We start from the raw sequence: 26,514 nt of genomic DNA on the forward strand, positions 1-26,514 counted from the left end.
GCGCCTCCTCCGTTCCCAGCTCTGGGCATCACTGTGGGGATCCCAACAGCGAAGACCGGAGGAAGGCGGTGAGGGCAAAAAGGGCGAGCAAAGCACGTTAAATACATAAACGTACTCAGCCTGCGGAGTGGGCAGCGAGGGGGGGGGTAGGGACCGCAGCGCGGAAGGGAGCGAGCCCCGCTTCGCTCTCCAAATCCGCTTACACGTTCCCCCTAGCCCGAAGAACGCCGTCACGGCGTGTCTCACCTCGGCTCCTTGAACGACCCGAAAAGACCGATTTCATCGGATGCCTCCCTTTCTGGAGCCTGCGGTGCCAGCAGCAAAAGAAGATGATGGTGGCGATGGTGCCCAGCAAAAGCAACAAGAGGAAGAGGGCACATTGGATGCTGTAGGGTCTCAGCAGGACGAGGAAAGCCGCGGCGATCATGGTGCGGGCGAGGCGGGGGCGGCTCGGCGGCGGGGCTGGAGGGCGGCGGCACAGGCACCCGCGCCGGGCGCACCACGGAGCGGCGGGCACGGGCGAGCGCGGCTCAGCGCGTCATGCCCGGCGCTCGCGGCCCCGCGCCCAGCCCAATGGCTGCGCACCCCGCGCCAGCCGCGCTATGCGAGTGATCCAGGGCTGCGGGGAGCGCTTGCCATGACTCAGCAGACGGCGACGAGGCAGGAACTTAGCGGCGGGGAGCCTCCCCCCTCTCTCCCCAGGCGCCCCCGCCCCCGTCCGTGCGCAGCCCCCGGGCGCAGCCCCGCCAGGCACGCGGTGGGCTGGGAGGAGCAGCACTGCCGCCGCGGCCACCCGGGTCCCGCGCATCGTCCTGCGGCCGCCGCCGGCCTCGGCATCCCGCAAGCCGGACGCACGTGGGTCGGGGCGGGGACGCGGCGCCCGGGCTGCGGCGGCGGCCCGCGGGGGGCGGGAATGGGGCGCCGCGGCGGGGGCTCGCCTGATGACATCACGGCCGGGCTGCGGCAACGCGGGCGCGCGGACATGGCTGCGGCGGCTTCGGCGGCGGCCGCGGGCTGCGCCCGGGCCTGAGCGCCCAGCGCCCTCCCGCGGGGCCGCCCGCCAGTCCGCGCGGTCCGCGGGTGCACAGATTGCGCGCCTCTCCGCTCCCAGACACCTGGGGCTTCCACCTATCCAGCCTCCCTGGGCCGAACTGCTGGGGAGCCCGGCGACAGGGGGCGCCAAGGAGCCAGGGGGAAAACCGTGAGGCGCTGGCGGGAGCCTGCAGGCGGTGCTACCCCCACCTCCCACCTCCCCGCGCCCCGCCCCGAGGCTGGGGCTTTGGAGGATGCAGCCGGGTGAGCTATTGCTTGCGGGGGGTTCCTCGCACGCTGAAGCGTGAACGCCGGGAAGGGCCTTCCCCGGGAATGGGGGTTTTCCAGGAACGGGAGGCCCACCCTCTCCAAGCCCCTCTAAAGTGGGAGCGCTCCCCAGTAGAACGCTTCGGTCTGCAGACGTGAACTGTGACACCCCGAAACTCGGTGCTATTTCGCAGCCGAGAAATGGGCACTTCCATGCGTTTACCGTCAAACCCTGACTCATTTAGTGCGTTTGGAGAGAGAGGCAATTTCAGATTTAGAGACCTGGCAGATAAAGGAAGTTGGAGATTGGCCTGTAAATATTTTGAGGAGAAATATTTCAGGGAGTGTGAGGAAATAATGATCTGTCACACTCAAAATGCACACGTTCCCTCCTGCCCCCTCCCCTTTCTTCATAACCAGCAAAAAGTATATGCTTGATGCCGGAAGAATTTACAGTGGCCGCTGGTGCAATGCCAATGCTGAAGGTGTGGCGGGAGCGCTGCAGTCTGCCTTTCTGCGGACAGCCACTGCCACCTGGCCCGGACGCCGCTGCGGCAGCAGTCTGCGGCATCGTTTGGCCTTGGCCGGCCGGCCGGAGCTGTACCGCCTTAAACTGCTCCCAGGCAATGCAGGCATTTCCGGGGGGAGGGCTGTTTTTAACTTGTTTTGTTTTATTTACACGCATAAGACAACTGCAATAATAGTGACAGAAAGTAACCTATTACTGCATTTGTGGAGTTTCTAATAACTACAAAGGTGGACTCTTACTTTGGAATATTTAAGACACTGTAGAAATTGTCATTAAAGAAAGTAATTTGTAAAATTCTGGAAAGCGTTTAAAGAATAGATGACAGTACTTAAGTTGCATTTGTATAAGATCTCTAAATCAGTATTGTTCTCTAACTATACAAAATCAACAGTGCAACTCTGCATAAAAGCTTAACCACTGATGTTCTTAAGGCCTAGAATATGTTACCGTGTGTAAGCATTAAAGGAAATTCCAAAAGGCATTGGCTAATGCATTTCCTAAATGTCAGATTCATAAACATGGGAAACCGTGGATTAAATGTTTTTATGTACAAGTTGTTTCCTAAAACACAATAAACAGTCGAGTTGTTGACATGTTGCATCACATTTGGTCGTTTAGGTTTGAAGATGCAAGGACCTTGCTTGCAGATGCTGTATAAGGTGGGAATGTTGAGTGTCAGAGAATAGGCTACGCTACAAGTCAGGATAGGCTTCAGAGGGCCCAGGCGCTCCGGGTCTGACAGGTAGCACCTACTGGTGTTCACTTTGCTCAGAAGTCTCCTGATACCGCAGCCCACTGCAGTGAGAGATTGCATTCCTGTTAGTTGTGCAGGAGTATTGAAGAGGACCCTGAGAGTCCACAATGTGTGACACATCAGGAAAGGAAGAATTCTTTACTGCATTGACTCCCAGTTGCCTGGTAGAGTAATTAAATTAAACAACAAAGTTGAACTAACCTTCTGCAAACATTGGGAGAAATGACTAATAGAATTTAGAAAGGTTTTATACTTTATACTTCTCACTTTATAACTTTATACTTCTCACTGACTGCAATTTGTGAGTGAGCTAAAATAGCCTAAATATCCTTGAAACATGTCTAAGACCACAAACAGCATAGTAACCAATGTGCTCCAAACTCTGCATTTTTAACAACAAAAAGCAACTAAATAGCAATTATGGTTTTCTGAGCTATTACTTTAGCACAACTGTTACCATCCTGTGTCTTGCTGCAGCCATTTATAAGTTTCAAGTACACACAAGAACATCATTTATCTCTCTTGGCAGACAAATGCTTTAACTGCCGTGCAGTAGGATTATAGAGATTTCTTTTTAGATGCTTTTGTGTCTGTTCTTTACATCAGTTGTCCAAGGATACTAATAATAAGGAAACCAAATCGTTGAAAGAATTCAGTATTTAGGTTCCATTGTTATTTTCTGTTTTGTTGCTAATTTATCATTTCCATCTCCAAATAATGGCATGTTATTAATTGCTTCTTTCTGTGTGTTTATGTGATGCTAATTCATTGTGGAATTTAATAAATATGAAATTAGCCAATCAATCCTTTTTGGGAGTTAATTTAATAGAATTCATATATTTTCTTTCTGCTAGGTTTTCATTACAAAGAATAATTGACATTATATCAAAGTCACAAAAAATAAGGTTTGGTGGCAGGGGTGGAGGAGGAAGGTCCTTGGTCAAATGTTTCATATGAAGAAATGAGAAATCAAGAAGGGAAAGGGTATATAATGTTTTGACTTTTTATGATAGTGAGTTAGCAGAGTCACCCAAGAGAAGACAAATGAGTTGATAAAAATAGTTAAGAGTGTTTAGTGTCAGGTATGTATCATGTCAGGTGTGATAACCTATCACGTAGCCTTCTTCCCTTTGGATTCTCAACCAAATTGTGAACACACACGAGGAGCCAAAAGGAAACAGAACTATTAACTTTATTCAGGGTAAAGTCGGATTGAAGAACATGGCTTAGATTCAAGGCCAAAATGGGACATGTTATTTCTTTTCTCCTTACTCTGCACACCCACCCAGTCACAGCTGGAGAACTACAGACTTCCCAACACTAGGACACTAGGAATCTACTTCTTACCAGGAGACAGAGGCCAACAAGAGCCTGACATCTCCCACCCATGAGGCTTGCAGCATGAGTGAACAAGACAGGACCATATGTGAGAAGGGGACCTTTCATACATCAGCTGGAAGACCCTCCCCAACTTCCCCCATCACTGAGTCATTCGCCTCCCAAAGTAAGAGTAAGTAATGGGCTTTAATAGAAAGACAGAAGCTCTTCAGTACTTCTCTAAGAGATGTGAAGTTGTGGCATAAATTCCTAATTCATGGGTCAGGAGAAGCATCAGAAAAGAAGGCTCCACCCTAAGCTGTGTGGTGACCAACTGAGAGAAAAGGAGGAAATGAAGATGACTCAAGCTCTGAGCTAGCGTGGGAGGACAGTTCTGTAGGAAAAGATGACAAACTGAATCTTAGACCCATTGAGGCAGAGGCATCCGAATATCCGCGTGAAATTATCCAGCAAGCCCACGGAAACATGGGTGGAAAAGTCAGAACCGGAGACAGACTGGGAGTCATGAACATGAATTATAGTTGAGGTCATGATGGACAAAATGACTGAGGAAGAGAAATTATTGGAAGAACTGGAACCAGAACTTTGGAGATGACTTTCATTTGTGGACGGGAGAAGGACAGCAGAAGACAAGCCCCCGGAAGCCCGAGTGGGAAGTGTTCCAATTTAGTGGCACACTAGAACAGAGGCACAAAAGGGAGGGAAAGATGTGCAAGGACTGAGGACTGGTGATGAGGTGACCTTCCAGAGAACTGATTCATGGTGGCGGGAGAGGTTAAAACCAGATATCAATATGTTGAAGAGGGAGTAGGAGGTGAAAACAGGAGAGAGCCTTTGTCCACAATCTTTGGAGAAATTTAACCCTAAAACTTAAAATTCTAACTCTCAAAGTTAATTCATCTAAAAGGGATAAGTAGAGAAAGCTGTGATTAAAGGCTGAGTAATGCTTTTTTGGTTTTTGGGTTTTTTTGTTTTATTTTATTTTGTTTTGTTTTGTGTGTGTGTGTGTGTGTGTGTGTGTGTGTGTGTGTGTGGTCAGGATAGGGATACTTAAACCAGTTTCCAGGGAATTTGGGAAATGGAACCCACAGAGGGAGGGGCAATTGAGCATTAAAGAGAGGGGAGAAGAAGGCATTCTGGGCATGTGTGGTCTAGCTGTTTGCTTTAACATGCCTGCGGTCCTCCCCAACACCCCCATTTGCCCCCCATGGGTTCTTTCTGCTCTCCAGCTGCTTTTGAGTCTGCGGTTAACACCCACCCTGACTAGTTAGGATAGCTCCCTGCCCATGATCTCCTCCCCACCAACCCTGGTTACTAACACTCAGACTTGGGGAGTGATGTTTTAGGGAAAGATAAGGAATGCTTTGGAATGTAGGCCATGTAAGCTTTTATTACAAACTTAAACAGAAGTGACTATATTATCCAACCGATAATACACAATGACATTACACTGAAATATTACCCCTTTGAAAACAAAAAGTGTAGGTAAGAATGGGTCTATCAACAAATGTTTAGAAATGAATCATACTGAGTTTGAACTGGTAACCTACTTGTTCCTAGGTGAAGCTTTTTACTCTCAGAATTTAAATGGCATAGGGGTGCCTGGGTGGCTCAGTCAGTTGAGTGTCTAACTTCAGCTCAGATCATGATCTCATAGTTTGTGGGTTCAAGCCCTGTGTGGGGCTCTGTGCTGACAGCTTGGATCCTGCTTTGGGTTCTGTGTTTTCCTCTCTCTCTGCCCCTACCCTGACTGCTTACGTGCACACACACATGTGCTCTCTCTCTCAAAAATAAATAAGCATTTTTAAAAATTAAAAAAAGAATTTAAATGCCATAAAAGGAAAATTGAGAGGTATCTGAAGAAATGTGTTGTATAACCTATTTATTTCCAGATGGTTTTTCATAACAGAGTGAGACCGAGACCTGTGCCAACAAAGCACATGTTCTTGTGTTGAAAGGTAAAGGAGCTGCAGTATCTAGAAGAACCTACATCTTGTAATATAATCTTGGAGGCAATTTCCAGCCACCCGAATCAAGGGAGCCATCATGGGGATGGATTGCTATTGTCTTTTTAAAATTTGTGTTTTTGAAAGAAAAGCAATTACTATTTGTAGTAATACAAATATTATTTTCAGCAAATAGGAAAGGACACATCTTGCCATAATAAAAACTTTTGAAATAACTTACAGGCATCATTGTTAAGAGAAAATTTTTCATGTGAATCATTCCAAATTGGTCTTGTAACATTTTAGAAATTTTACAGCCTAATTAGGATTTATTGTCCTGTGGGTTACAGAATCTAGAATAATGCTTTTGGGGCTTGAGGGGGAATGTTCTTTTTTGTGAACATTATAGATGTCTCAAAAAAGTCTACTAAGCCTGAGAGTTTTTAAAAAATGTCAGTGTAATTGAATTCATCTACTCTATAATGCTTTGCAGACAGTTTTTGGAAAGTAATCATTTATTATCCGCAAGCAAATAGAATTCATTTATGTAGTTTCTAACATTGAGTGTGGGATTAGTCATGCAGCAAAATACTGAGTCATTTGGCCAGAAAATTTACTCATAGTTGTATGAACTGCCAATGGAAAATTTGAGACCTGTTCATAAATCAAATTATAAAGCTTTTAGACTTATAAATCACTGAGCAGCATTGTTCATTATTATTCAGAGAGAGTAAAATATTTCCACCACTTCTAAGTAAGGGCAATTTACAAAGCAAGTTTGAAAGCTGAAGTTAGTGCTTTCCAGTTCCAAGGTAAGGCTTGTCATATATGTTACAAGCATTTGTACATGCCCAAGTGAAAATAGAAGAAAAGTAAGATAAGAAGTTTATAGTTGCATAGTAAATATGAGATGAGTACAATCTTTTTTTTTAATATTTAGTTTTGAGAAAAAGAGAGAAAGAAAGAGAAAGCAGGGAAGGGCCAGAGAGAGAGGGAAACACAGAATCCAAATCAGCTCCAAGCTCTGAGCTGTCAGCACAGAGCCTGACACAGGGCTCAAACTCAGGAACCATGAGATCATGACCTGAGCCGAAGTCAGACACTTAACCAACTGAGCCATTCAGGTGCCCCGAGATGAATAAAATCTTGACTAATGTTTATGAACAAAATGAATGAAATGATAGCATTTTAATAGCTAACTTTCCTCCAGTTCTTTTTTTTAAATGTTTTTAATTTATTTCTGACAGAGAGAGACAGCATGAGCAGGGGAGGGTCAGAGAGAGAAAGAGACAGAATCTGAAACAGGCTCCAGGCTCTAAGCTAGCTGTCAGCGCAGAGCCCAACGCGGGGCTCGAACCCACAAACTGTGAGATCATGACCTGAGCCGAAGTCAGAGCTTAACCGAATGAGCCACCCAGGCACCCTCTTCCATTTCTTATAATAGTTTTTTGGAGCATTTTTGCATTAAATGTTTTGTGCTCATAGATTTGTATGCTGATTCATCAGCATACTGATAGCCTGAAAGAAGAATGTCACTAAGGAGAGGTAGCAAATATCCCAAGAAGAACAGAGAACTTTAATTTTTTTCATTTTTTCTTCTTTTTAATTTTTAAATTTTATTTAAATCCAAGTTAGTTGACATGTAGCGTAGTATCGGTTTCAGGAGTAGAATTTATTGATTCATCACTTACATATATCATCCAAACAAGTGCCCTCCTTAATACCCATCACCCATTTAGCCCATCTCCCTACCCTCCAGGAACCCTCAGTTTGTTCTCTGTATTTAAGAGTCTCTTATGGTTTGCCTCCTTCACTTTTTATCTTATTTTTCCTTCCCTTATCCTATGTTCGTCTGTTTTATTTCTTAAATTCCACATATATGTGAAATTGTATAATATTTATCTTTCTCTAACTGAAATAAGTCAGTTATTAGCATAATAATTATTTCAGTTATTAGCATAATAACACTCTAGAAGAATAGAGAACTTTAATGATGATTAGTAAAGTTTGTATTTCAATGAAGAAAGCCAAAATCCCCAAGCCTGTTCTTGCTGGTTCTATTTGCTGCAGGAGTTCTTAAACTGGAATTCGTAAAGAGACTTCTAGGGTCCTGAGATTATATATAAAAATGTGGGTCCCTTTTGGGCCACATGGTCCATAGTTTTCATCAGGTTCTTAAAGAGTTGAAAGAGAGAGAGACAGAGAGAAAGAGAAACAGAGGGAGGGAGGAAGGAAGGAAAGAGAAGGAGGAAGGGAGAGAGAGAGAGAGAATTATCAGAACCATATAGATACCAAGCTTTTGCAGTGTCAAATGATTCTCTCATTCCATAACATTAGCATCCCCTTAGGTACCTCCCCCAACACTGGGAGAAGTGTCATAAACACTGTCAGTCTAGGATGAGCAGGAGAAACTCTTAGCTCTAAACTATAAAAGTTCAGGGACATCTTCCAAATGCAGGCAAATGCTGCCCACCCTGAGACCAACTGGAGACCATGTGCTTTGAGTTTCCTGTCCTCTTACAACTTTGAACAGGTTAGGAAAGGGACAAGTGAGTTCCCTAAGGTGACTTCCATTGAGATGTCAGTTCTAAAACTGAAAGGGAAGACTGGGTTAACTATCTAGGACTCCTTCCATAGACCTCTGTCATGGAAAAAAAGGGCTAACTTGATTCCTGAGCTGTCTTCAGGCCTGTTAAGTATCCCAGTTTAAAGCTAGATGTTTGGATTGATAAACTCATTCTGAGCCAAAAACACTGGTCCTAAATGTAGTCTTGAGCTCAGGGTCTGCAAGGATTTTCATAGTCTTAAGTCTTAAAAGAGAGGCATAAGGACTCAGTATCAGGCTCCCAAAAACTACTCCTAGACATCCTGGTGAACATAGCAATTACTCTTACTAAATCCTGCCTCAACCCACAATCTTTGAGGCTTTTCAACATTCATCCTTCTGTGGATACTTGGTAATTGGGGCCCTCAATCCAACCAGGATAATCCTTTATTTGGTACAGAAGACTGCCTGTCCATACCCAGTGCTCAGCTCCATCTACTCAGGCACCTAGCTTCCCACACCTGTCATACTCACGGACCTTGACTCCCCCGCCCTCTCAAAATCACCATATTTTCAGAACAATATGCCCCAACATCTCATCACAGTGATCCCATTCTGCCACATCATGAAGCTGGTTATTTCACCATTTGACTTTCTCATTCCAGTGGACAGGCCCAGTTTCCAGAGGCGTTCTGATCTCTCAGTCTGGCTGGTTCAATTTCCTTCAAGTCCCCTTCTCACCTCTGGGCTGTGAAGGGTTTAGTGGCACAACATTTACATGTTCCACACAGACTTTGATTTGACGCCATTTCTTAAGTGTCTCAGACCCAATGGGTCTCGTGAGCACTACTCTTTTCACAATTTCCTTTTGTGGTCGTTTGAAATGATGCAGGAATCCACCTTGAGAAGACCCTATAGGACTGCAGTTAGTGTACCAGACCCCCTGTGGTCTGCCTTCAGTGAGCTGTTGAATTCTGGGTCTCAGTGCCTAGATTAAGAGATACCACCAGCAGCACCCTGGGAGTTGGTTGGTACAATCTTATTCACCTGTCCCTCTCACCCAAAGGGTGTGAGACAACACGTCCTGGGCTTTCTCGTTACTGAATGGCTGTCCTGGGGTGGACAACCAAGTTGTTTTAGCAAGTAGCTAATACTTCTGCTAAATGTTTTACATACATTTACTCATTTAATCTTCATAGCAACAATGGATAGGTACTACTCATCTCTGTTTTATAGATAAGGACCTTGAGGCATAGAGATACAGAATTTCCACCAAGATCTCACAGCCAGCAAGTGCCGTAATGATTCTCCAACACTTCAAAAACCATGCGGTTTCTGTTGCATGCTTTTCATTTACACTGCCTCTCTGCCCACTGCAGACCCCCCTCAAAGGAATTCCTCCCACTCAGGTCAGGAAGCATCCCTTTCTCTTGTCTAACTGTCCTTAGGCTAACCCAACCCAGATGAATGAGGGCCAGCCAGATACTCCAGCAGTATATCATCTATTTCCCAGCATACAAAAGATCTGCTCCTCCCCTTTGAAGGATTTGCCTAGACCACCTCCTCTATCCTTCAGTCTAGCAAGACTTCTATAAAAGAAGAAAAATTATAGATCTGTTCTTACCATTTCATTGCCCCCATCACTATCACTTGGTTAAATTCAACTCAGCACCTCCAGGAAGCTAAACAAGCTTGGGGGGCCAAGCAGAGTCCCACTTGGGAACAAGGCCTCTATTAGAGACCATGTGTCTATCTTTCATAAAAGGGATAGCTCTAGGGGCACCTGTCTGGCTCAGTAGGTGGAGCATACAATTCTTGGGTCTTGGGTTTAAGTCCCACATTGGCTGTGGAGCCTTCTTAAAGAAAGGGGGAGTGCTCTAATAATTTTTCTTTTTACCTTTAGGTAAGATTCTGGTTTGTCTCAGAGAGCATCATAGGCATCCAAGTTAATTAACTATGTTTCTTAATGCCTCTCCCACCACTACAGCTTGTAAACCACCCCCCACCAAATACACACACACTACATATGTAACCTAGGCTTATATGAAGAGGACCTATGTCTTTTTCCTTCAGTTAATAATAGCAATAATGCTATTAATAAGCTAAACTAAATAAATAAAATAATAAATACACTATTAACATACCTAACATATCAACTCATTATGGAGTACTGATATTATCACCATTTCACAGATGGGGAAACAGTCTCAGAAATGTTACGTGGTTAGTAAGTATTGGATCTATGATTATGGACCCAAATAGTTTGATTGAGTCTAGGTTCTGTGTTTGTAACCACTTATATGACCCTGCTTTATCATCTAATATATTTAGAAGAGGCTCAGACTAGAAGACTCTCTCAAATAATGTAAATAACAAGACTTTACATCTACCAAAAAATATAATAATAAACAAACAGAAAGAAGCATTGCACTAAGCTTTCCATCCTTTGGTAGGAGGATGTTTAGTCTTCCCCCTCTTCCTGTGAATAGGGTGGACATCTGCCTGATGTTCTGTCTCCCCTTGGCTATTTGAGCAATTTCTCTACTATAGGATCACGGATTCACAGCATTGTCCCAAAATGCCACCACCACTGAGTCCCTTGTTCCTCTCAGCCTTTGACATTCTTGAACATTGAAGTTGACTTCCACACTTTGAACTCACTCTACCCATCTATCCTTCCCTGCTTTTATACAGCTTTCTAGACTTCCACTGGATTGAGTAGATCCAATCCATTTACTTGGGCTTCCTTCTTTGATCAATACCTGCATTCCCTACACATAAGTAACTTCCTAGTCCTTACTTGCCCTATGACTGCCCAAACCGAGGTTTGGCAATACAGGTAACAGAGCAAGATGGCCCTTTACATTTCATTCCTTTTTTATTATTCTATGAACTTATTGATAGAAAAATACTATAACTCATAAAGACAAATGAATGTATTTTTCTAATGACCTATACATAGGAGATAAAGGAATAACTTAATAAAAAATGTGAGATATAGGTGATCTTTTTTTATTTTAATGTTGCTGTAACATGGTATGAAAAAATATTAGGATGAGAAAGTTATTGGTAGTAGATGAGGGGGCAAACCACTTAAGGTGATTTATTAAGAAAATTATCTGAAGTATGTGACTCAGCACATTAATTATGATTAGACCCCAACTTGTGAGACTATAAAAATACAAAATTAATAGAGACATTGTAAATGCTAACCATTTATTTCATTAATATATGATATTAATATGGGGTATAATGGGGCAGATGTTTCAAAGAGAAATTACTTTGTTCTTTCATGTTGTAATTGATACACTAAATTAATATTTGAAAGTTGAATCACTCCTGATTTTTATGCATAGACATTGATTCTTGCATCAGAATTATTACATTTGTGAATTTTAGAAATTGGTCTAAAATTTAATGTTCTAGATGATGATTACTTAAGGCAAAAAGCATAATGATCTCATCTTGCCTTCAACTTTCAAGATGAATAGAATGTTCTACATTAATCAAAAAAATGTGAAATGGAAGATGATTTATACAACTTACAGTTATTCTAAAATAGAAATTTTAATTTATTTACTTTCCTTTATACTTAACACTACATCTGTGTTTCTGATAAATGGGGAATAGTGACATAAATACCGAGGATTTGTGGGGGTTCAAGGAAGATGGTAACAGAAAAATAATCAAGGGAAAACTTCTCACAAAAACTGATGTTTCTTAGAAAAGATTTTGGAGACCCTAGAACCACAGGAAGCCTTGTCCAGAGTCCCTTTAAGTTTTGCATATGCTTTCTTGTGCAAGCTTTTAGACAATTCCATGCATGGCTACAGGTATGAAAAATAAATTACTACAGTCTATGTAAGTTAGCCAGTCTCTAGTATTCTGTTATAGAAGCCTGAAAGGACTAAAACACTAGCCACCCACATTAACTTCATCATCTGTACTAGAGTTTCTCTCTTGCTCCTGACCTGGCCAGAGATCCAGATGATAAATGACCCAGCTCTTGTCTTACCTTCAATTTGACAGGGTGACTGACTTACTTTCGTCTTGACGTGTTCAGGAAGAAGACTTCAATAGCAGAGAGGTGTTAGCACAGAAATCAGAGGCTGGGTAAGGTGGAAGACAATCTACCTCCTCTACAATGTCACTTATCCCCATCAGAGTGCCAACATGGTCAGGTTCTAGTGAGACCCTCTTCCAAGCTGTAGACTGTTGACTTCTCACTTGCAGAAGGGGTAAGGACCTCTTTGAAGCCTTTTTTATGAGAGCACTAATTCTATTCATGAAGTCTCCCCCATCATAACCTAATCACTTCACAAAAGCTCCATCACCTGATACCATGACCTAAGTGGTGTAGGACTTCAAAATACAAATGGGGGTTAGGGAGGTGTATGTGGAGGGTACCCATTCAGACCATAACACCTGGGTGTAGGGAAACCAAGAGGAACATGCTATACTCAAGGCTAGTCATAATGGAAATATTTATAGACATAGACTCAAAGGGAGAGGAAATGCTTATTGCAATATGAAAGAAAATCATATAGACAAGGCTACTATAAAAGTTTGAGGTGACTCCACAGGAAAGGAGGCAAAAGGTTAAATTCTCCTTAACTCATTGTCCTTCTTCCTTCTGATCTCCTGCTTGGACATCCCATTGGCTAAAGCCAACTGGAAAGAGGATAAGAAGCCCAAACAGGTCAGCTTCCTAATTGAGTCAGCAGAATAGAGATGGCTAGAGAAGGGATATGGAGGGAGAAGGGAGGATGTCCAGAACTTGTGTGTGAGCAGCACTACAGTTATTAGAGGCAGGTCAAGACTTGTCTTTTGGGGAATGGAACTATAAGGCAGAAACTTAGGCAAGGAGAGCCCTTTAAGGGACTTAGTCAAGTAAAGAAAGCAAAAACATAGTTACTGGAGTTAACAGAATCTTTTCCAAAGGTGACTTGATGATGAGTTTCTAAGTTCTGGTTCTAGAGACCGTCTTTCTGCTTACAAGTTAGCAATTAGGAGTGGTTATCAGGGTCCACTAGGAACCTCAGTTCCCTCATCTGTCAAGAGTGAATAATAACTGTACCTATCCTAGAAAACTAATATGAGAATTAAATGAGATAATAGAGGTAAAATGCTAGCGTAGTACCTTATGTATAGTAAGCACTTAGTAATTGTTAGCCACATTTTTATTGTTATTAAGTGAAGGAGACAGGATTGGAAAAATCTGAGGATGTCATAGAACAGTATGGGAAGCAAAATTAATTCCCTTCCTAGATAATGGTTACATACATGCCATTACATGGTATCCCTGCTTATTAGTTAAATTAGCTTTACTAAAAGTACATCCACAAACTCTGGGCCCATAAGAATGTCTTTTTCTTTTCCATCATAGAAAGTTAAAAATGATTCAGGTCTATAGTCCTTCAAATATACTTAACATTTCCTAGGCTCACACATAGTCTTTAGCCTAAGTAATGTGATTATAGTTTGGCAGTGTTGCTGAATCATCCTAAGGTATATTGATCATCTTTTTAATCAGGATATTGCTGAAATAACTTGGAAATTGACAATGGGTTAGATATTCTTTGAAAATGGAAAGAGTAAAAAGAGTGAGTTGAAAAACTCACTTGTGGACATTAGTAAAACCTACTAATTTCTTTTTTTTAAATATAATCTATATCCTTTTTTTATGTTTATTTATTTTTGAGAGACAGAGACAGAGCACACATTCTTAACCATTTTAAGATGTATAATTCAGAGGCATTAAGTACATTCACATTATTGTCATAGACTCTGGGTCTAAAGTTCTTTCTTGTCCAGCAAGAAAGTGGATGCAGGATTAAAATGCAAAAGATAGCTAATGTCCAGGAAAAGACAAGAGCCCCGATTAAAGGTCCTTGCTCCATTTTTATTAGGATCAGAAGGCTTACAAACATGGTGATGGATGTGCACAAAGAGACAATGAAACTGTGAACATAACTCATGGACATAAGGGAAAGGGGGTCCTGAAGATTTGTGGGGTTAGGGGTTTGGGTTAATACCCTGGTGCTGGGCGGTGGCGTGGAAGTTTGTTTACTCAGACAGGAGGAACCACCTTTGTTTTCCTAAAACTGGTCTAGGGGACACTAAAGACCAAGCAAGCCACTCCAGGGTCAACAAGGTACCTTTCTTTTGTTAATTTTCTCCCAGTCCGGGCAACTCCCAGCAAATAGAATTATTTACCCATTTACCTAATTTGGTCCTTCCTTCCTGTGAAAGCAGCTTTCTACTATAGCACTAAGTTGGGGGATGATTTTGCCCTGAATACCTAATCTTGTTTATTTCATATACCTTTGTTCTATATTGGGACCTTTGCCTCACCTTCTCTATATTGAGGCCTTTGCTCCTCCCTCTCTATACATATTCATCTAATCCTGTTTACCTAAACTTGGGTGTGAGCAATTTATGGCTTTCTAATTCCTTATGCCTTATTAACCCACTGGTGCAAGCCTAAGGAATTCCTAACCTTATTCCCCATGAATTGTTATGTGATCATCACCACCATCCATCTCCAGAATTCTTTTCATCTTGTAAAACTGAAAGTCTACACCCATTAAACAGTAACTCCCCATTCCTCCTTCCTCCACCCTGGGGTTATCCTCAGCCCCAGTGACCTTAGAGTCTGACATCTGTTACCATCACTAAAGGATACTTAACAGGTCTCTATCAGTTATATCTGGCAAAATTCAGTCTTATCAAATTTGCTGTAGGCTCTTGCATGCTATGTATTATGTCTCTTAAGTACTGTTCTTAATTTATTAGTAATAACATACAGTGAAGTAAGGTACTGAAGAGAAAGAAGTTAAAGCAGCTGGCTTGTTCTACAGGAAAAGAAATGAAGATGAAAGAAAACAAAGCAGATGACACAGTTTAAACTGCATTTAAATACTATAACTGAGCCCCTATGGGGTTCAGCAAACTAATGCTTATCTATCTGCCTACCACCTATTTTTGTACAACGGTAAGCTAAGAAAGCTTTTTACATTTTCAAATCATTGAAAAAAATCAAGGTAAGAATAACATATCATAGGGGCGCCTGGGTGGCTTAGTCGGTTAAGCGTCCGACTTTCGCTTAGGTCATGATCTCGCGGTTCGTGGGTTCGAGCCCCGCGTCGGGCTCTGTGCTGACTGCCAGCTCAGAGCCTGGAGCCTGTTTCAGTCTGTCACTCCCTCTCTCTCTGACCCTTCCCTGCTCACGCTGTCTCTCTCTCTCTCCTAGAAATAAATAAAACATTAAAAAAAAAAAAAAGAATAACATATCATAATATGTGAAAATTATACAAAATTAAAGTTTCAGGGTTCATAAATAGTTTTATTAGAACATACCCATACTTACATGTTTATGTATTATTATGGCTGCTTTCATGCTATGAGGACAGAGTTGAGTAGTTGTGTCAGAAACAAATGAGGCAATCTAATCACTTGTACTGCTGCTCAGTACCCCACAAATCACAGTAATGCAGTTATAATAACTTCGCAGTTTTTAGTGTCATGCATTTTGTCTTAACCATGGCATTTTATTTTATTTTTTTATTACCAGTCCATACCAATCACATCAAAAGAGAAAAAGAGAGAAAACTGCATTTCAGGGTTTTTTTTTCTTTGAGAGAGAGAGAGAGAGAGAGGGAACGGGGAACAGAGAAGAGAGAGAATCTTAGGCAGACTCCACACTCAGTGCAGAGCCCTAAGCAGGGCTTGATCTAACCACTCTAAGATCATGACCTGAGCAGAAATCAAGAATCCGATGCTTAACCAAGTGAGCCACCCAGGCACCGCAAATATTACAAGCTTTTTTTAAATTTTATTTTTAAATGTTTATTTATTTTTGAGAGAGAGAGAACACAAGCGAGAGAGGAGCAAAGAGAAAAAAGAAGTAAAGGATCTGAAGTGGGCTCTGCTCTGACAGCAGTGAGCCAGCGGCAGGGCTTGAACTTAGAAACTGTGAGAATATAACGTTAGCTGAAATCAGACACTTAACCAACTGAGGCACCCAGGTGCCCCCCGCCCCCAGGTATTTCATGCTTTTAAAGCAGAGTGGGGTGTGGATTCTTTTGTTATCAAATTAGGCAAAGCATGACGTTTATGATAGTGACACCACAGATGTGCTAAAAGAACATGATATATGTCAACATTACCAAACTAAGCACTCGTCACAATATTCACAATTCACAGGACAATGAAATGAAATACAATGAAATGAAAATGTAAAATGAAATATCTCATCCCAATAGAATTTTAGCACAAAAAATAAGAAATGGGGGTGCCTGGCTGGTTCAGTCGATAGGGCATGTAGCTCTTGGTCTTGGGGTCATGAGTTTAAGCCCCACTTTTGGCATAGAGCATACTAAGCAAACAAATGAAACAAAATGAGATGAAATGAAACAAAATGAAATGAAAATGCAACCAAAATAAGTTTTTGAGTGGTTAATTTGTTAGCCAAACAAGGAAAACCATTTACAGCTAGTGAGTTAATTAAATCATGCCAGTAGCTGAAGACATGTGCCCAGAAAATAAACTTACTTAAGATCATTAGGCTTTCAGAAAAAACAGTTGCTCAAAGAACTGAGGACATTGGGAACAAAATAATAATCAATTTAAGAACAAGGCAAATGACTGAATTTTTCTTGGCACTTGATGAGTTCAGCAGATGCTACTGATATTGCTCAGTTCCTGTTTATTTGGGAGGAATTGCTGAGTTTAGACTGCAAATTAGCCTCTATAAATAGTCTTTGTGAAACAACCACAGGAGAGAATATTTTCAAAGAAGCTGAGAAAACAATGACTCAGTACAACCTGAAGTGGAATCTACTAAGATGTTACAACTGATACTGGTAAAAATGTGTGTGGAGCAGAAAAAGATTTAGTTGGACAAATTTACAAGATTTGGGAAAATGTAAGGTGTTTAAAGTCTACTATCATTCATTTTATAATTTATCAGCAGGTACTTTGCAAAAAGTATTTTGAACTTATTCCATGCTTTTTAAAATAACTTTATTAAAATATTATTCACATACCATACAATTTACCCATTTGAAGTTTACAATTCAATATTTTTTTATATTCACAAAGCTGTGCAACCAATACCACAATCCAATTTTTAAGAAACATTTTTGTTCTCTCTAAATGAAAGGACATTCTTATATGCATTAGCAATCATATCTCCTCCCCTGCTACAATCTCTTATCCCTAAGAACCCATTAATCTATTTTCAGTCTCTATAAATTTGACTATTCTTGACATTTCATATAAATGGAATTACATAATGTGTGATCTTTTGTGACTGGTATGTTCTACTTCGCATGTTTCCAAGACTCATACATGTTGTAACACCAGAACTTTATTTCTTACGCCTAAATATTTCACTGTAGGGATATGCTACATTTTATCTATCTCTATCTCTTCATGAGTTGGTAGACATTTGGAGTTTTGGGGTGTTGTTTTGTTTTTGTTTTTACTTTTTAGCTATTATGAATAATATAGCTATGCACATTTGCATGCAAGTTTCTGCGTGGATATATGTTTTTATTTCTCTTGGGTATATACTTAGGGGTAGAATTGTTGACTCAATGTTTAACTTTTGGGGGAAACTGCCAGACTGTTTTTTAAAAATGTCTGCACCATTTTGTAATCCCATCAGCCGTGGATAAGGGTTCCAACTTTCCCACATTTTTACCAACACTTATTATTTGCTGTGTTTTTTGATTATAGCCATCTTGTTGGGTATGAAGTGACATCTCATCATAGTTTTTTTGAGCACTTCTGTAATGATTATGATATTGGGCATCTTTTTGTGTGATTTGGCTATTTGTATATCTTCCTTGAAGCAATATCTGCTTAAATCCTTTGCCAATTTAAAAAACTGGATTGTCTCTTTACTTTGCATTGTAAGAATTATTTATGTTTTCTGTATACAAGCCCCTTGAGATATAATTTCAATTATTTTCTTCCATGGTGTGGGTCTCATTTGTGAAGATATAGCTTTTGTTTTCATATTTATAAAATCATTGTTTACCCCAAAATCACAAAATTCACTCCTATGTATGCTACTAAGAGTTTATAGTTTTAGTTCTTACATTTAGGTCTATGATCTAAATGTGAATTTTGAATTAATTTGTGCGTATTGTGTGAGGTAGGATATGCTCTTTTGCATATGAATATTCAGTTGTCACAGCACCATTTGTTGCAAAGACTCCTCTTTCCTCATTTAATTGTCTTTGCATCCTTGTCAACAATCAATTGATCATAGATGTAAATGGTTTATTTCTGGACTTTCAGTTCTATTCTAATGATTTACATGTCCATCCTTAGGCCAGTACCACACTTTTTTTTAAGTGTATTTATTTACTTTAAGAAAGAGACCACGGAAATAGCAGAGGGGCAGAAAGAGAGGGAGACAGAGAATCCCAAGCAGGCTCTGCACTGTCAGCATGGAGCCTGACCTGATGCTCAGACCCATGAAACCATGAGATCATGACCTGAGCTGAAACCAAGAATCACATGCTTAACTGACTGAGCCACTCAGGTGCCCCAGTACCACACTGTCTTGATTCCTATCGCTTTGTAGTAAGATTTACAATGGGAAAGTGAGAGTATTCCAAGTTTCTTCTTTTTCAAGATTGTTTTGGCCATTCCCAATCTCTTGCATTTTCATACAAATTTTAAGATCACTTTGCAATTTCTTAGGAGCACATGTACCCCAATGTTCATAGCAGCACTCTCAACAATAGCTAAAACATGGAAAGAGCCTAAGTGTCCATCAACGGACGAATGGATCAAGATGTGGTTTATCTATACCATGGAATACTACATGGCAATGAGAAAGAATGAAATCTGGCCATGTGTAGCAACATGGATGGACCTTGAGGGTGTTATGCTGATTGAAATAAGTCAGGCAGAGAAGGACAAATATCATATGTTTGCATGTATAGGAGGATTAGGAGGAACTTAACTGAGGAACAAGGGGGAGAAGAAGGGGGGAAATGGTGAGGGAAAGGGAGAGAGGCAAACCATGAGAGACTCTTGAATGCTGACAAAAACTGAGAACTGATGGATGTAAGGGGAAGAGGGGGACGGGCATGGAGGAGGGCACCTGTGGAGATGAGCACTGGGTGTTTTGTGGAAACTAATTTGACAATAAACTATTTGTAAAAAATAAAATAAAATAAAATAAAATAAAATAGAACTACCCTATAACCCGGCAATTGTATTACTAAGGATACAAAAATACTGATTCAAAGGATACATGCACATTATATATATTTATGTGTGTGTGCTTGCAAAAAAAAAAAAAGATCACTTTGCAATTTCTGAAAATATTATTATCATTATTGAACCAATAGTGTCAATCGTGAATTTCATTCTTATAGACTTGACCATCATCAGTTCCGTGAATTTTTTCAGAAATAGAAGCTGAATATTCTAACTTGCCCTGCTGTACAGGCATTTAGGCAACCTTAGCAGTGGTGAAGTTTCACTGCAAATGTTTGAGCTCAGGGCCAAGACTGAAATTTTTGAGTGAGAACTGCCCTAAACCACTCCTATGGAAGGCTGAATGGCTTTTGGAATACTGAATGGCTAATAGAAATTAGCTTTTCTGCAGACTTGAAAATTATCTCCTAATGAATTTGTTAGCAAACTACAAGATAAAATTGCAAGACAATACATGTACTTATATGCAAAAATTACACTCAGGTTAAGTCATTTCGATAACAACTAATATGTCAATTATAAGTAATGTCTTGGGCTGTCCTATACATTTCCTCTGCTGCCATAAGTTAAAACAAGAATTGAGATGTTCATCCCCATTCAGATTTGCACCAAATGTAATTTTTGCAGTTCAAACTACAGTTCCAGTATTTTGTTTCAGACCTCAATGAATGCAAAGAAAATGCAAAGAAATGCAAAAACCTATTTCGAAATACATTTAACCCTGCAATGAGGAGCTTCCACCTAACCATTAATTGGAAGTAATTAATTGTTGCAATGGAGTGGCATACTAAAAGCTAATATTAAAAGAATTTAATAGAATTCTATAAAATTCAACTAGGAGATTAACATCCTCAATTAAAATTATTAGCTTATATTGGGAGGTATGAACTTTCTTGGTGATGATTGTGTTGCAGGATTTTTTTTTACCTCAATACCCAGGATTCATTGTCTCACCACTTTGAAGAATGAAGAAGCAGACACAAAATAAAATGAGCAGCAGGCAAAAGTTCATGAGAGTATAAAAGTAGAAAGTAAGAATAGTATGAAAGCTCTCTTTGCAGAAAGGGGACATTCGAAAGTGAATGCCCACCTACTATAGGCAAGGGGCTTTGTTTTATAAGGTTTTAATCATCTCCCCATCCCCTTCCCCCTTGTTCCTTTTCAGATTCTACCTGTAATGGCTTGATAACTCTAGGTGTTTGTTCATTCCTGATTGGCTCCATTTCATTGTGTGAGTCAGACTATGGTCATACTGTCCCACATATAACATAAGTTTCATGACTTACTCGTTTTAGTTAGGTATTTTGTATTAGGTATTTTGTTTATTTATTTTTGAGAGAGAGAGGAGGTGCTTGAGTGAGCAAGCAGGTGAGGGACAGAAACAGAGACAGAGGGAGATAGAATTTCAAGCAGGCTCTACACTGTCAGAGCAGAGCTTGATGTGGGGCTTGAACCCATGAACTGTGAGATCATGACCTGAGCCAAAATCAAGAGTTGGATGCTTCACTGACTGAGACACCCAAGTGCCCATTAGTTAGGAATTTAGATTGTCAAATTCCTGAGGGGAACCTGAGGGGGATGTAGGTGGTGTCTGTTACATTCTTAAGAGGAAGTTACAACTGAGGGAGTTTGTTTGGGGTCAGACATTCCCAGAAGAAATGTTTTAAAATGTGTTTTTCCCCACTCAGGGACCTCAGATCCTAACTTTTCCCTCTCTGCTTACTGAATCCTATCTTTCCTTATCATAATTGTACAATGTTGTGAATGTACTAAAAAACAAGTAAACATACACTTGAAATTATTCAAATGGTGAATTTTATCTCAATTAGGAAGATTATAAACTCATGGATTATTATCAGTCTATGATAGTAACTATTGGTATAAAAGACGTTTTCAAATCTGGAATATATAAAGTCTCATTGCAGGTCAGCGTTAACAAATGAACACCTGCAAATTATTTTGATGATAGGGAAAACTTTGAATTCCAATTAAAAAAGATCTTAGTTTTTAAAATTCTATTCTCATTAGTAGAATTGTCTTACAAAAAGTTGTACTCAATTATTATTAGTATATTTTCAATTTTATGAATAACACTTTTGTGGAAATTTATTTTCTCTTTCTCTTTCTCTTTTTGTATATAAGAACTATAATAATATCCTCAATTTTCCCTTTTGGCCTACAAAGCCTAAAATGTTTACTATGTGACCCTTTAACAGAAAATGTTTGCCAACCTTACTGTTAGTAAATGGATTAATGATATTTGCTAGCAGTGGCATTTTTATTTAAATATTTATTTATTTTATCTATGGCTTTTAATTGTATATCCTTGATTTAGGATTGCTTAGGGCAAACATACCTAGAATCTACAGATTTATAACTTCCTAGAAAAGGTCATGCAAGCTAAAAAACTCTGAGGTATAAAATAGAGATGTGTCACAACTTAAACACTCCCCACTGTGTGAGGGGACCCTCAAACCTCATTCAGAGGCCTTACTTCTTCTAGACCACAGAGTACCTATATGATCCAAGAAGAGAGGACCTACAAAGACAACAAAATGCCCTACATCTCCCCCTACTTGATCTGTGCCTCTTGATGGCTTGTATCATTGAAATGATTAAGAAAGCTTGATGCTAAATAAGATCTCTGATATTTGTGAGTCAGATAGACAGCCCAGTCCCATGTGTGAGCTCAAATATTCTTCATGTATTTGAAAACCCAAAATAAGTTTTCAAAGAATCCCAACAAGCAATTTTGGCAAGACCATCTGAGATATTATTTCATGTTTGGAGTAGAGAATGATGAATTTTCTTAAAGTAGGTAAAAGTACCATATTTGTTATGAAAATTATTTAGTGTGATTTGGTAAGGAGCATATATTACCTTCTGCTCAACAGTCTATATATTTCTTGAAGTCTCTCTGAGCTCACTCCCTTCTGTAGTTAAAGTTTTATTATTTATAATTAAATATCTTTTCATAGAAACAAACTAATATATGCAAGTAATAAGGATGCTAAGACCAAATGTACTATATCATCTGTGTATAGCAAAAATTGAAGTTGAACATTTCAACCCTGTTCTACCTAAGAATTATCATCTGCCTCACCAGGTTTTGAAAAATAATTATCCCTTAAAATTTTTTTTGAAATGTATTTTTGCCTTTGAGATATATTTTTCCTCCATTCTTTATGGTATAGTTCTTAAAGTTACACCAAGGAAAATCTTTAAGCAATTCTTATTGATTTCCTTTGGATATTTTAATCCTGGTGAGATCTATTATTATTAATGCCTTTTACAATTTTGTCCTGTGAAATACTGTTTGCATAAATTCATAATGTTTCTACATTGGTTTTTAGACTCCTCACAAATGACTGACAAGAAAAACTTGGAAAAATGGAAAACTTTTTACTCTATTTCATTTTATAAGTGACAACTCACTGTATATCACTCACATCATGGAAACATGACACACTCGAGATGATGAAATTGGAAGACTGAATCAAACAAAAATGTGTACTAAATTGGTCAGTGGAAAAAAAATAAGAAGCACTTACTAAAAGTACTACTTGAGTGGCCAGTGCCATTATGAAACCTATAGTTGTAAATACATTATGTATCCTTTTTTGTTTTTGTTTTTAAGGAAAAACATTAATGTTGGGGCTACGTCCAGAATAGCATCATCTACATGGGCATTCCCTCTTCCTACAATTTCAGAAAATATTTGATAACTACTTGAGAAAATGCAGAAGATCTTGCAAACAGATGACATTACCAATACCCAAGCTCTTAGAAAAGGAAAGAGGAAAAGAACAGAGACAATGGACTCAGAGAATGCAAATAGTGACATGGATAAAGGACAGGTTGGTGTTTTATTACCTTGATGTCATTTTTGTATCTAGCTTCAGCATAATGCCATAATTCTTTTCATAATTTATTACTTTATTACTTTCCCCTCTTCTATTAACTTAAGCTTCCCTTTAATTCTTTATTCAACTAAGGGAATAAAATTCCATGTTCTCATTGTTATGTTGAACAAGTTGAGTGAGAAATTTACTCAAAAGTCATTTTACCTGCTTCTATATAATTATGACCAATTATGCAATTGTTCAAACTTTCCCTAATATTCTGGGAAATGAAAAAGCAGCAAACTGTCAGAAACTATTTCTTCTCTCAAAAAGTACTGAGGAAATTGAAATATCTCTTCTTTAAGATTTACTGTTTCTTTTCTTTTACAACTCCAATTCATGGCCCATATTCATCACTGGTTTGGTCTAGAATCCTTTGTTATTTTTATTTGTTTATTCCTTTTTGATTGGAATTCCCCACTCCCATGATCCTCTTATGCTTTGGACAATCCATCAATGTGTTTATTCTGAATCCTTTTATTTGTGTGTCTTTGCAATATATGTATATGTGTGTGTGTGTATATAAATATACATATATATACATACATATGAATATATTTGTGTATGTCTTTGTAATACATGTAGTGTTTTTGTGCATGTATTCTTATATAATTTTTTAAATACATACTATACATTCTCATAATTTAAAATATTTTTTAGTTCTCCAGGGATTGTGTCTAGAGGCATTCAGGATGGTCCAACATTTGACACACTGTCATAGGCATACAACACAGTCTCTAGAAAAACTAGGCTCTTCCAAAATCCTGGTAATAGAATTGTTTACCTTTATACTAAGGAAGTTAGTAAATTACCAAAATTTGCCTGTGGAGTACACTCGGTCCATCTTTAAGGAGTTTGTGCTGTGAGACTTAAAGTTCTTATGAGGTTCTCTAAAAAGAAAAAACGTCAACAAGGCCCATGGTGGTTCCACGTGGTGTGCTAAATGTGTGCTTGACAGGATCAAGCATGTTTTCTTTATTGAGGAGCTGAAAATTGTTGTAAAAGTGTTGAGGGCACAAGAAGAGTCAGAAAGCAAAATAAAAAATAAAGCTTTTCTGATTTAAAAATATACATCAAAAGGCTTAAGCATATATTATATATAAACATACATACACATATTTATGTGTGTATATATATATACACATATATCTGTGTAAAAACATATATATATATATATTATTTTTAATGTGAACTGTGAAAAGTCTCCCTCATATCCCTGTCTCCCATTCACCCTGTTCCCACCTCCCACCCACCCACTATAGGTAAACCAGATTTATTACTTTCTTCTTTATTCTTCCAGTGTTTCTTGTTCAAATAAAGCAAATATAAACATAGATATTTTTATCCCCTCTTTTGTGCAAAAAAGTAACTTACCAGACATGCTGCTTTGTACTTTGATTTTTTACTTAATGTTTTTCTTTTTTTTTAAGTTTATTTATTTATTTATTTTAATGTTTTTAATGTTTATTTATTTTTGAGAGAGACAGAGTGTGAGTGACAGAGGGGCAGAGAGAGAAGGAGACACAGAATCCGAAGCAGGATCCAGGCTCTGAGCTGTCAGCCCGGAGCCCAACATGGGACTCAAACCCATGAACCATGAGATCATGACCTGAGCTGAAGTCAGACACTTAACATACTGAGCCACCCAGGCTCCTCTCTTTATTAATTTTGAGAGAGAGAAAGAAAATGAGTAGAGGAGGGACAGAAAGAGAAGGAGAGAGAGAGAATCCCAACCAGACTCCACCCTGTCAGCACAGAGCCCATGCCATGTGGAGCTTGAACTCATGACGTGTGAGATCATGACCTGAGACAAAAGGTAGAGTTGGACACTTAACTGACTGAGCCACCTAGGCACCCCTTTATTTAATGTTTTTTGAAGATCTTTTCACTAGTATATAAAGAACTTTCTTTCTTTAAAAAATGTTTATTTATTTTTGAGAAGGGGGAGGGGCAGAGAGAGGGAGACAGAGGATCCAAAGCACACAGTCTGATACAGGGCTGAAACTTATGAACTATAAGATCATGACCTGAGCTGAAGTCAGATGCATTTTCTTTTTATTTTATTGAGACTAGTTTTGTGGCCTAATATGTGTCTATTCTGGAGAATATTCCATGTGCACTTGAAAAGGATATAGATACTGCTGTTTTAGGATAGAATGTTCTGATTATGTCTGTTAAATCTATCTAGTCCACTGTGTCATTCAAAGCCACTGTTTCCTTGTTGATTTTCTGTTTGGATGATCTATCAATTATGTAAGTGGGGTGTTACATTAGTTACAATAGCAGTCCCCTACTATTATTCTATTACTATAGATTATTTCCTTTATGTTTACTATTAACTGTTTTATGTATTTGGATGTTCTGATCTTGGGTGCATAAATATTTACAATTGTTGTATCCTCTTGTTGAATTGTCCCCATTATTATTATATAGTGTCCTTCTTTGTCTTGTGTTACAGTTTTTGTTTTAAAATCTATTTTGGGGGCACCTGGGTGGCTCAGTGGGTTGAGTGTCCAACTTTGGCTCAGGTCATGATCTCATGGTTCATGGGTTCGAGCCCCACGTAGGGCTCTGTGCTGACAGCTAGCTCAGAGCCTGGAGCGTGCTTCAGATTTTGTGTGTCTCTCTCTGACCCTCCCCTCCTCATGCTTTCTCTCTCTCTCTCTCTCAGAAATAAATAAAACATTAAAAAAAATTAAATCTATTTTGTCCTATATAAGTATTGCTACCCTGGTTTTCTTTTGACATCCATTTGCAAAATAAACATTTCTCCATCCCCTCACTTTCTTTTTTTTGTTGTTGTTTTATAAGAGTAAGGGAGCACAAGTGACAGAGGGGCAGAGAAAGAGAGAGGAGAGAGAGAGAAGTGGGTCTCACCCAAAGCGAGGCTCGTGTTCACCTGAAGCAGTTTGAGCTCACTTGATGTGGGGTTCAAGCTCACTTGAAGCAGAGCTGGAGCT

At 39.5% G+C, this 26,514-nt stretch overlaps 1 protein-coding gene across 3 annotated transcripts in view; it reads left to right on the top strand.

Annotated features, from left to right (window-relative positions):
* Positions 1-1,009: 1,009 nt before the first annotated feature.
* The window catches only part of BEND6 (BEN domain containing 6), a 54,288-nt gene continuing 28,783 nt past the window's right edge, over positions 1,010-26,514 (top strand). For 2 of the 3 annotated variants that reach the window (XM_039244299.1, XM_039244301.1), the window contains exons 1-2: positions 1,010-1,296; positions 23,290-23,509. In XM_039244299.1, the coding sequence (XP_039100230.1) occupies positions 23,390-23,509 (120 nt within the window). In that variant the 5' untranslated portion in view covers positions 1,010-1,296; positions 23,290-23,389. The remainder of the gene's footprint in view (positions 1,297-23,289; positions 23,510-26,514) is intronic. The other variant, XM_039244300.1, reaches the window with a different exon arrangement.

The sequence above is a fragment of the Hyaena hyaena genome, unplaced genomic scaffold (assembly GCF_003009895.1).
Source record: "Hyaena hyaena isolate Hyena2069 unplaced genomic scaffold, ASM300989v1 scaffold_242, whole genome shotgun sequence".
Taxonomy (NCBI): Eukaryota; Metazoa; Chordata; class Mammalia; order Carnivora; family Hyaenidae; genus Hyaena; species Hyaena hyaena.